The 12,656-nt window shown below is 40.0% G+C and overlaps 1 protein-coding gene across 3 annotated transcripts in view; it reads left to right on the top strand.

Moving 5' to 3' along the window:
* The window catches only part of nbc (sodium bicarbonate cotransporter), an 89,506-nt gene extending 77,199 nt beyond the window's left edge, over positions 1-12,307 (top strand). For 2 of the 3 annotated variants that reach the window (XM_036976497.2, XM_090233545.1), the window contains 4 exons: positions 3,254-3,418; positions 4,545-4,647; positions 9,068-9,138; positions 9,321-12,307. In XM_036976497.2, coding sequence (XP_036832392.1) covers positions 3,254-3,418; positions 4,545-4,647; positions 9,068-9,108 — 309 coding nt within the window. In that variant the 3' untranslated portion in view covers positions 9,109-9,138; positions 9,321-12,307. 3 annotated transcript variants of the gene reach the window in all.
* Positions 12,308-12,656: the final 349 nt, after the last annotated feature.

Genomic DNA, 12,656 nt, shown 5'->3' with positions numbered 1-12,656 from the left:
CACATTTTTGGGGAATTGCGTACCGGCTCCTCTATAAAAACAAAATAGCCTATCTCTGGCCCAGATTCACACACGAGGCAAAAAAGGTTGATCAAAGCAGAATGAAGGCGGGATCTTCATTGAATAGTAATGGAGAATGTGCATTCATTTACTGATTCTGCTTTGTTTCAGTTTATTTACTGCTAGTCTGTGAATCTGTGTGTGACAGTAGGCTGTTTGAGATTTCACCAGCCTGAATGGCATGATGCACTGTGCCAAGTCGTCAAATTAGGGTTTGTAAGGTCATGGAAATTAGTTTCATAATTGTTGTTAATGTAATTCATGAAAGGACACTTTTAAATAAGATCAATCAATAATAAAACTACATATCAGCCATTATCGTTTTGACCCTTCATTTCCTGTCTGTGGTGCTGCGAGTGTACCAGTGTGAGTGGGTCGTTGCCCGCGGAGAAAGAGCAGGTATACAATAATGACAGACAGACCAACTAGATCACCAATTCAAAACATAACTAGTAGCACGTATCTCTCTAGTTAACTATAGCTAACTAAGCCTTCATTTAGCTGTGGCCTTTCCACCGGCACTGTAGAGCCTAAATAAATCTGCACCATTGGAAAGCTGGGATTCCCCTCTATTAAACAGTAGCCATGTAATTGTGACAACGTAAAAAACATTCTAAGAATAGTCTAATTTACAACTAACTTAGTGTGCATAGATCTCGCCTGAAACATTCATATTTGAGCCTTTTATTGATATATATCTATATATACAAACAAAAGCTCAAACAGGAAGTACCAGTGACGCGTTGAAGCAGTGATCCGATGAAGCAGACGCGAGGCTACAAGACTGGGAGTACAGACTGATATGTTCCAGGATTCTTCCGATAGCATTGAGGAGTTTACCACATCACTCAAGGGCTTCATCAATAAGTGCATAGATGATGTCATCCCCATAGTGACACTCCTAGTCTGTCCATTAGACTAAGTTTTACCGAAATCCTAAATTACATTATGCTATAGAGACCTCTGAATATTCACTGTTAAGGGTTCATACACCTTTTCCATGACCTCTCTATGACCTTTAACCAAATGTTCATGGCTAGTATTATAGCCTACATGAAAACGTAAGCATTATTGACACTGGAAAGCTGCTGTGTCTGATCCCATGTAGACCTACCACCTCCTGCCATTGACCAAGGCACTTAAATCCCCACATAAAAATGCACTGTTAGTCACATGTTGTCAACATGTGGTCAACCCTCCATCTAGAGAGCACCTTTCCTTCAACATCAGTGAACTTAGTCTAATGGACAGACTAGGAGCTCGGCCCCAGTGATGTACTGGGCTGTCTGTACCACCCTCAGTAGAGCTTTGTGGTCTGGTGGTGCATTTGCCATACCAAGCGGTGATACAGCCAGTCAAGATGCTCTCGATGGAGCAGATGTAGAACCTTTTGAGGATCCGAGGGCCCATGCCAAATCTTTTCACTCTCCGGAGGAGGAAGAGGCGCTGTCGTGCCCTCTTCACGACTGTGTGGGGTGGTCCAAGGAACTTGAATCTCTCAACCCTCTCCACTACTGCCCTGTCAATGTGGATGGGGCATGCTCTCCCCTATTTCTTCTTCCTGATGTTGAAGGAAAGGTTGTTGTCATTGCACCACACTGCCAAGTCTCTGACCTCCTCCCTGTAGGCTCTCATCACCATTGGTGATCAGGCCAGCCACTGTCGTGTCTTCAGCAAACTTAATGATGGTGTTGGAGTCTTGCGTGGCCACACGATCGTGGATAAACAGACTAAGGACACACCCTTGAGGGGCCCACGTGTTGAGGGTTCACTTAGCAGTGGTGTTGTTGCCTACACTCACCACCTTGGAGAGTCCCATCAGGAAGTCCAGGAACCAGTTACAGAGGGAGGTGTTCAGTCCCAAGGTCCCCAGCTTAGTAATGAGCTTGGAGGGAACTATGGTGTTGAATGCTGAGCTGTAGTCTATGTACAGCATTCTCACATAGCTATTTTCCCTCTTGTCCAGGTACGAGAGGGTACTGTGAAGTTAAGTTGAGATTGCTTTATCTGTGGAGCTGTGTGATCTTGGGGCAATATGCGAATTGGAGTGAGTCCAGGGTGCCTGGGATGATAGTGTTGATTTTTGTCATGACCAGCCTTTCGAAAGCACTTCATAATTACAGATGTGAGTGCTACAGGTAGATGGTCCTGGTTACCTTGGAGTCCTTGGGAACAGGGACAATGGGTGGTCAGTTTAAAACATTACAGGTGGAGATTGAAAATGTCAACTTGTTTAAAAGTTTTACATCGGCCATGGAGAGCGAGATCACATCCGGAACAACAGGACTCAATATTGTTTTCCTTGAAGCGAGCATAAAATGCATTTAGCTCGTTTTGGAGCATCACTGGGCATCTCACGGCTGGGTTTCCTCCGTTATCGTTTGCTAGCCCTGCCACATACAGTACGTTTAGCATTGAAGCCGTTGAAATAGGATTCCACCTTCCTTCTATATTTTTCTTTTGCATGTTTGATGTCTGATCAGAGGTCGTAGCATGCTTTCTATGTGTGCGTCCATGTCCGTGTCCCCTTTCTTTTAAGCAATAGCTCTAGCCTTTAGCCCAGCGAGGATATTGCCTGTAATCCATGTTTTTTGGTTTGGACACATTTGAATAGTCACTATGGGGATGACATCATCTATGCACTTATTGATGAAGCCCTTGAGTGATGTGGTAAACTCCTCAATGCTATCGGAAGAATCCTGGAACATATCAGTCTGTACTCCCAGTCTTGTAGCCTCGCGTCTGCTTCATCGGATCACTGCTTCAACGCGTCACTGGTACTTCCTGTTTGAGCTTTTGTTTGTAAACAGGAAGCAGGAGAAGAGAGTCATGGTCAGATTTGCCGAAGGGAGGGTGAGGGAGGGCCTTATGTGTTTCTGTGGGGAGAATAAAAGTGGTTTAGAGTTTTAGTACACCTAGGCATGCACAGACACACACTCACAGGTACGTGTGTGAGAGTCCGACATACACAAACAAGTACACCTACACGATGAAATGTACCAAGGAGCCAATAATAAACCATTCATACACGTGTACAATACAGTAGTGACACATTCACTTAAGCAGTGTGGAAACCGTTACTAACAGACACAAACACACAATACTATACAATGCATTCAGCCATGTACCCACCAACACAGTATATAGTAGCCATTATCTATCCCCACTGACGTGTCTGTGTCCGTCTCTCCAGATCTTGGCCCTGGTGGCAGTCAGAAAGGCCATGGACTACATCTTCTCCCAGCAAGATCTCAGCTACCTGGATGATGTCATCCCAGAGAAAGACAAGAAGAAGAAGGAGGATGAGAAGAGGAAGAAGAAACAGAAGAAAGGAAGCATCGACAGTGAAATCGATTTTGTAAGTCATTTTGAGGCTTTATTGAAAGTGGATCAGTCTGCTTGATTTTATGTGTTTCCCCCAAGGGATCTACCTTGTAGTAGTAGTAGTAGTAACAGTAGTAGTAGTAGTAGTAACAGTAGTAGTAGTAGTAGTAGTAGTAGTAGTAACAGTAGTAATAGTAACAGTAGTAGTAACAGTAGTAGCAATAATAGTAACAGTAGTAGTAGTAGTAGTAGTAACAGTAGTAGTAGTAGTAGTAACAGTAGTAGTAGTAGTGGTAACAGTAGTGGTAGTAGTAGTAACAGTAGTGGTAACAGTAGTGGTAACAGTAGTAGTAGTAGTAGTAGTAGTAGTAGTAGTAACAGTAGTAACAGTAGTGGTAGCAACAGTAGTAGTAACAGTAGTAGTAGTAACAGTAGTAGTAGTAGTAGTAACAGTAACAGTAGTAGCAGTAGTAACAGTAGTAGCAGTAGCAGTAGTAGTAACAGTAGTAGTAACAGTAGTAGTAACAGTAGTAGTAGTAGTAACAGTAGTAGTAACAGTAGTAGTAACAGTAGTAGTAGTAGTAGTAGTAACAGTAGTAGTAACAGTAGCATGTTACTTTTTGTAGAACACTAGCACGCTTAACTCATGACCTGTCCTCCCTCCTAACAGTCACACCACTCCTCCTATCCGAAACTATCCCTTCTGTGAACACTGTTCTCCAAATGAGAACTGGCTAACACTTTATGTTACGGTACTGAAATGAACACTGTCTGTCTGAGCACTGTCTTTTCCTACGGACATACATATGGTACAGATATCACCAGGTATTTGTGTAGAAACTACATTGTAAAATGATAATTACACAGCATGGATGACATCATTAATTACTTGTTTGTTTGTTTAAACGGCGCACCACTGGACGCCATTACAGTAGATACATGGGTCATATTCATTAGGTACCAAACAGAAGAAAACACAATGAAACAGGGAGGGACTACAGTACCTAAACTTATGAGAAACCCCCATTTTGGTTTTCCATTGCAAAATGATTTGCTATAGTGTGCCCTAATGAGTATGACCCAGGTAGTTAGTTGCCAATGTGTTAAATGAGTTGAAGTAAGTAGCAGAAAGTATAGCCATTGTTATTCTCTCCCTCCAGCCCCCTGAGTACCCCTACAATGACAAAATCCCCAGTATTAAAATCTCCATGGATATAATGGAGACGGAGCCCATGTTGGGGAATAAGGATAAGGCCTCGGACAGTGAGTACAACAAGACTGCATGGGGTTTCGTACCCACAACTGTACGGGGCTTAGAGCCCTTTTACACTATACTTCTTTGACGACACATACCAGTTCCACAACACATATTTTGTTGTGTAAAGAGACAGATCTAGATTCAAATCTCTTTTCCAAGCCACCTCTTTAGGTAGTGTTGGACACTTCTGCACCACATACCCCCCTCTGAGGGGTATAGTGTAAAGAGAATGGGAGAATCTCAATTGCATACTCCTCGCCTCCTTCTCAAAATCCATTAGATGAGGAAGCCAGAGGTCCGTCCCCTCTGACCTTCTCTTCCAAGGGGTTTTGAGAAGGAGGCGCGGAGAGAGGACGCGGGGAATATGCAATTGAGATTCTCCCAATGACTCTCTGATGCTAATTACCATTATACCAGTAGAGTAGACGGCATTTGTTGTCAGCCAAGACTTTTAAAAGGTCCACACTTTTGTGAATATTTTTATTAATCAAGTGTTTAACAGTATGTGCAATATGGTTTAGATCACAAACTCCTGTATAGTTTGAATAGCTATCCTTGTTTTGTTTGTCTATGTACTGTGTATTTACGGTATGCTAATAACTGCACACATGGGTAAAGTAAGGATAGTGTAAGCAGGAAAGTTGCACATCTGTGGTGAAGAGAGAGAGATATTTACTACACATATTTACGTATTATGTGTAAAAGCAGTCTTAATGAGTGCTGCTAAGGCCTTCTTGGAAATGTTTCTCTTACCTTCTTGCCTCCTTCCCCCTCTGTCTCTATTTGTCTCGCTCGCTCTTTGTCTGTCTGTATTCAGACCCCTTGACTTTTTCCACATTTTGTTAGGTTACAGCCTTATTCTAAAATGGATTAAAAAACATTTTTTTTCTCATCAATCTACACACAATACCCCATAATGACAACAAAAAAAAAGAAAACGGAAATATAACATTTACATAAGTATTCAGACCTTTTACTCAGTATTTTGTTGAGGCACCTTTGGCAGCGATTACAGCCTCAAATCTTCTTGCGTAGGACTCTACAAGCTTGGCACACCTGTATTTGGGGAGTTTCTCCCATTCTTCTGTGCAGATCCTTTTAAGCTCTGTCCGGTTTGATGGGGAGCGTTGCTGCATAGCTATTTTCAGGTCTCTCCAGAGATGTTTGATTGAGTTCAAGTCCGGCCTCTGGCTGGGCCACTCAAGGGCATTCAGAGACTTGTCTCAAAGCCACTCCTACATTATCTTGGCTGTATGCTTAGGGTTGTTGTCCTGTTGGAAGGTGAACCCTCACCCCCCAGTCTGAGGTCCTGAGCGCACTGGAGCAGGTTTTCATCAAGGATCTCTCGGTACTTTGCTCCGTTCATCTTTGCCTCAATCCTGACTAGTTTCCCAGTCCCTGAAAAACATCCCCACAGCATGATGCTTCATCGTAGGGAAGGTGCCAGATTTCCTCTAGACGTGACACTTGGCATTCAGGCCAAAGAGTTCAATCTTGGTTTCATTAGACCAGGGAATCTAATTTCTCATAGTCTGAGAGTCAATTTAGGTGTCTTTTGGCGAACTCCAGGCAGGTTGTCATGTGCCTTTTTACTGAGGAGTGGCTTCCATCTGGCCACTCTACCATAAAGGCCTGATTGGTGGAGTGCTACAGAGATGGTTGTCCTTCTGGAAGGTTCTCCCATATCCACAGAGGAATTCTAGAGCCCTGTCGTGGCAGAATCAGAATTAGTTAGGTAACATAGCTAAGATGTTTTATTTTCATAATATGCTTGTGAGATACTTGTCATTTATAATGTATTTTGTTGTACTATAGTGTTGGCCGTTTGCAGTTATCTGTTCTCTGTCAGGGTTCAGTTACTTGGGCCACAGAAAGGGGAGAGGTCAAGCTTGTCTTCATATGTAAACGTATCTTTTAAACCATGTGAAGGCATGATTGAGGGGGAACCAATTATCTCTTGGCTCCACAATGTCTGTGTGGAGGTCACTGTCTCTCTGTGATCTTGTCCAGGAGGGGGTGTATTTGATATATGCCATTGGTTGAGGTAATGGTGTTGGTCCTGAGTGGTACCAAGAGCGAGATAAGAACATAGTTTAGGAGACCAAAGCTGAACGATAATTTATAGCCAATGCTGTCTGGCTATGTGTGTCTTTGCTATAAAGGATCTCAATTGCAATGTGTAAGCACTCTCAGAGAATTCATTTATAGACACTGAATTGATCTGAGAGTCACAGGGTTGTGATGGAGCTCATATAAAATTAGAGATGGACTTCATGATAACTGTCTGGTGTGTGGTTTGCTCTCTCATGATTTGGTAATGCAGGAAATTCACACTACACCATCGGGTTCTTGGCCACCTCCCTGACCAAAACCCTTCTCCCCCGATTGCTCAGTTTGGTTGGGCTGCCAGCTCTAGGAAGAGTCTTGGTGGTTCCAAACTTCTTCCATTTAAGAATGGAGGCCACTGTGTTCTTGGGGACCTTCAATGCTGCAGAAATGTTTTGGTACCCTTCCTCAGATCTGTGCTTCAACACAGTCCTGTCTCTGAGCTCTACGGACCATTCCTTTGACCTCATGGCTTTGTTTTTGCATGTCTGATCAATTGAATTGACCACGGGCGGACTCCATTCAAGTTGTAGAAACATCTCAAGGATGATCAATGGAAACAGGATGCACCTGAGCTCAATTTCGAGTCTCATAGCAAAGGGTCTGAATACTACAGTTGAAGTCGGAAGTTTACATACACCTTAGCTAAATACATTTAAACTCAGTTTTTTACCATTCCTGACATTTAATCCTAGTAAAAATTCCCTGACTTAGGTCAGGTCAAATATTGACTCTTTACATCAACTTCATGTAATTGTCAATAAAAGCCTTTGACACTAATGAAATGCTTGTAATTATATTTTGTTGTCCTTAAGCCATTTTGCCACAACTTTGGATGTATGCTTGGGGTCATTGTCCATTTGGAAGACCCATTTGCGACCAAGCTTTAACTTCCTGACTGATGTCTTGAGATGTTGCTTCAATATATCCACATAATTTTCCATTCCTCATGATGCCATCTATTTTGTGAAGTGTACCAGTCCCTCCTGCAGCAAAGCACCCCCACAACATGATGCTGCCACCCCTGTGCTTTATCCCCATGTGCAGTTGCAAACCTTAGTCAGTTTTTTTTTATGGCGGTTTTTGAGCAGTGGCTTCTTCCTTGCTGAGTGGCCTTTCAGGTTATGTCGATATAGGACTCGTTTTACTGTGGATATAGATACTTTTGTACCCGTTTCCTCCAGCATCTTCACAAGGTCCTTTGCTGTTGTTCTGGGATGGATTTGCACTTTTCTCACCAAAGTACGTTAATCTCTAGGAGACAGAACGTTTCTCCTTCCTGAGCGGTATGACGGTTGCGTGGTCCCATGGTATTTATACTTGCGTACTATTGTTTGTACAGATGAACATGGTGCCTTCAGGTGTTTGGAAATTGCTCCCAAGGATGAACCAGACTTGTGGAGGTCTACAATTTTTCTTGGCTGCTTTCTTTTAATTTTCCCATGATGTCAAGCAAAGAGGCACTGAGTTTGAAGGTAGGCCTTGAAATACATCCACAGGTACACCTCCAATTGACTCAAATGATGTCAATTAGCCTATCAGAAGCTTCTAAAGCCATGACATCCTTTTCTGGAATGTTCCAAGCTGTTTAAAGGCTCAGTCAACTTAGTGTATGTAAACTTCTGACCCACTGGAATTGTAATAATCTGTCTGTAAACAATTGTTGGAAAAATGACTTGTGTCATGCACAAAGTAGATGTCCTAACCGACTTAAATTAGCAAAAATGCCTTAAACCTGTTTACACTTTGTCATTATGGGGTATTGTGTGTGGATATCTTTTTTTTAAACAATTTTATAAGAAATCTAATGTAACAAAATGTGGGAAAAGTCAAGGGGTCTGAATACTTTCCAGGGGCACTGTATATCTCTCTCTCTCTCTGTCTCTCCTTCTCCCTCTTCCCCTTTGTGAAGCACTAACCTCATCTTTGAGTCTTGATCAGATCTCTCGCTTTTCTCTGACTCTGCAGACATCCAGCTGTATTCTGCACACTAACGCAGATGAGCTTACTTTTCTAATCCTTTCTTATTGTTCTATTAACAGCTGCTTACAAATGCTTAATTAACAGCTGCTTATAAATGCTTAATTAACAGCTGCTTATAAATGCTTAATTAACAGCTGCTTATAAATGCTTAATTAACAGCTGCTTACAAATGCTTAATTAACAGCTGCTTCTACTGTGAAACATCATGGCTTTGCAACGCTTGCTCAAATGTTCCTCTTTTGCTGGACCTGGTCTGAATTATGATGATATTTTGAGAGTGAATATTTAAGTGGCTGAAACTTGTTAATGTTGTGTGTGTTTTGTCTTCTCTTTTAGGACCCCCGTCGTCTTTCCGTGACCAACACTCACCATGTTGAGGACTACTTTGAGCCCACTACTGTAGCAAGGTATCTGTGTGAGCGAGCCTGTGTGACTTATTCTATACCCCCAGACACCCACAGATTTATATAGTGTGACAATCAGTCAGAGTATAGCGTGTCATGGTTGTTCAATCTCTCTACCTTCTCTCTGTCTCCTCTCTCTCTCACTCTCTCGCTCTTTATCCCTCTCCTCTCTTTCTATCTCTCAGTCTGAATCTATTGAAAAAAAGCTGTGCCTCAGATTAGAATCGACCTGGAGCCAGAAGACAACGGTTTCTTCTGGAAAAACTAGTCTCTGGGATCTGAAATGTCCCTCTAGTCTAACACAAACAACCCAACAAAACCAGCACTAATCAACACAGCACAAAGTGCATCTGAAATTGCACCCTATTCCCTATATAGTGCACTACTCTTGTCCTCTTAGTGCACTACTTTTGACCAGAGCCCTATGTAAGGAATGAGATGCCATGTTGGATGTAAACAAAGACCCCTACAGCAGCCTCATTTATACTGTAGCACTGTTTTATAATTCTCTTTTAAATGTCCTGCTGAAGTACATATTTTTAATTTAAGATAACTGACAGAATTCTTTGTTTTGAGAAGAGAAGTATAGGAGGGAGCCTTGTGAAACGGGGAGATGTAAGTGTTTGTATGAGAGGGGTAGGGGTTGCATTTGAAAATCCTTAATTTGCTGTAGAGGTCATGCTCTACACCAAGGAAAACGTTGAAGTTCTTTGGAAGCCATTCATTGCTTATTCATGGGTATGGTATTAATGATTTATAAAGCATTTAAACTAATACAATGCTTCATGTATTCATAATTCATGCCTGTTAGGTAATTAAGTACAACACACTTTATTATGCAACTCTTATGGAGCTGTGAAGTTGGACTTGACTGTCCTATTCTATGCCTGCCAGAACAGATCAAACTTAAAAATCCCATTATCATTTCATGTTCAACTGTCCATCATCATAGTGTCCTTTTTGGATTTCATGTGTTTCTGTCCTTCACACCTGTATTGTCGTATTTATATATGCTAAATATTTTTTGCTCTTGAACCAAAATGTTGGTTTGGCTATTTTCCTTCCCAGTGTGTATGAAACTGATAAACTTTTCTGATTGGTCTGTTCTATTAGTTATGTTTGTTGCAGGGTTGAGGTCAATTGCAATGTCATTAGAATTTCTAATTCAATTCTTGAAATCACTCATGAAGTGGAGAATTTCTGACTGAATTACATTCTAATTTAAAGAATTTTAAAGTTTTGGAATTGAATTGGAATTATACTGTTTGAATTGGAATTGAAAAGAAAATGTTTTTTGAATTGAATTGCAATTCAATATTTGTATATTTCCCAGGTAATATAATTAATGCAAAAAGTGTCAAATCGACTGCAGGATTTGTTTTAAATCATTTAAACTTGTATTTCTATATTTCTAGTATAACTTGGCTATCTGAACACTGACATCAGCCTTAAAGCCTGAGGGAATTGTTGGGGATCATTTCAATTGGGAATTAAAATATTTTAATTGACCTAACATTGGAATTCAGAGGAAATTAATTATCTCTTAATTCAACGACTGACCTGGAATTATAATTGAATTTGTGGAATTAACCCTCGTCTGTTGTTCCTATCGGCTTAATAAGAGACAGGAGGACACCAACTACGATTATCTGTAGTAGGGATTGAAATATATAAATATACTTATTTGTAGCTCTACCTCTTTGACTTAATTAATGTACTGTAGGTGCCAGGCATTATAAGTACAGTATGATGAACCCATTATTATTATGTAATGATTTGTCATCATTAATACTGAATTATTTGCATGAAAGGGCACAGCACAGGATCTCTACCTTATCATTTTCTGAGTTTCTTTTGCTCTGTAACTAATTAATTCGAGATTTTTATTTGTATCACATTTAAATAAATGCAATAACAGTGACGCATATTATATCGCTGAGAGATTAAGTGAAATAATAATTACATGTATTTACAATATGACAATTTTTCCAGTTGTCTGTGGGGCAACATTTTTATTATTACCTTTTTTAATGAAGTGATCATTTAGTAAGTGTTTTTTAAGGATATTAAATAATATTATGATCTACGATATCATTGAAGAATCAGTGAGACAATGCAATATTGAAGTTACTTGTCTTGCATTTCTGCAAGAACTAATGTTGCATATAGTGTACAGCTTTTCAAAGTTCCATGACCAAATATTCATTCACAACCATTCAACATTTAATCTCCTCCACCAGCCAGCTTTCTCGGTTGCCAGCTTTCTCGGTTGCCAGCTCTCACAGATGCATTGCAGCCCTTGTAGAAATGTAGGCTTAAATTATTTACTTGTGCAAAAAATCCTGGACTGCATTTGGACTAATTGCAGTTTCTAAGTGGCTTGAAGATAGAGCTTTTGGTTATGTGGTCTTATTGATTACTGGGTTTGTAAATTATTTAAATTGTAACATCTTCAAGCATTCATCTCAGCCAATTAAATGAGATGAATCAAAACTCACTGTGATTCTTATCTATGCTGTTATCTTCATGCTACTCTTACAGGAGTGTATGAAAGCTAATATACTGCAGCGTTAATATAATACAATTATATTTGTAATCTTGCGTGGTATAATGTCAAAAACAATATTGTATTGTAAGTGTATCTGAAGTATGATAGAACTGTGATGAATGTCAAAATGATGGTACACTCTTAATCATGGTCCCTATTGATGTCATGTTTTCTATCCCAAATATGCCAGCTCCCATCTTGATCTGTCCTGGGGCAAATGTTAGTTGTCTGTATATCTTGACAGCATATTCATTTTCTAGGTTTCTAAGTTTAGGATTAGTCCATGTTTTTGCTGTAAAATGTGTTGATTCATTGGGGGCTAATTTGATCAACTTTTCTTTTTAATAAAGTTGACACATTTGAGAATCTTTATCTACAAACATGGTTCATATTTAACAAGCACAAGCACTGAGATACAAGTGTCAGTTTATTGTAAAACGTAGAACAAAATATCCAAGCAATAAAACTATACTTTAAGATAAATGAATACCTGTAAGATTTATGGTATTTCATTAATAATTGGTATAGACTATTTTTGAATGAGTATGTTACTTAAAGTGAGTTATTTGGCATATTTTTCAAATGACATGCATATTGACAGCAATAAAGTCACATACAAAATTATTCTGTGTTGGTTTCAGTCTGTATTAAATGTTTATATTTGATCTAATGTAACAGTCAGGCCTGGATTCACAAAATGTCTTATCCTCAAAAAGGTTATTGGAAAACATTCATTCTTATATTTCTCTGGGCTCTGATCTCTTTGCAAAAATACTTATAAAGTCTACTGCTGGTGGTCAGATGCTGTAATTGGTTGATACGCCGCTACCATAAAAGTTATGGTAGTTTAATGAGCCATAGCACTCTAAATGGACCAGCAGTGGGGTCAACAGTTTAACTGGGATTGGAAACATAATTGAACTGATGAGACCAAATCAAATCAAATTTTATTTGTCACATACACATGGTTAGC

Source organism: Oncorhynchus mykiss, chromosome 5 (assembly GCF_057628025.1).
Source record: "Oncorhynchus mykiss isolate SJ-2025 chromosome 5, ASM5762802v1, whole genome shotgun sequence".
Taxonomy (NCBI): Eukaryota; Metazoa; Chordata; class Actinopteri; order Salmoniformes; family Salmonidae; genus Oncorhynchus; species Oncorhynchus mykiss.
The sequence above is the reverse complement of the archived record's forward strand: the minus strand, read 5'-3'. Positions and strand labels throughout refer to the sequence as shown.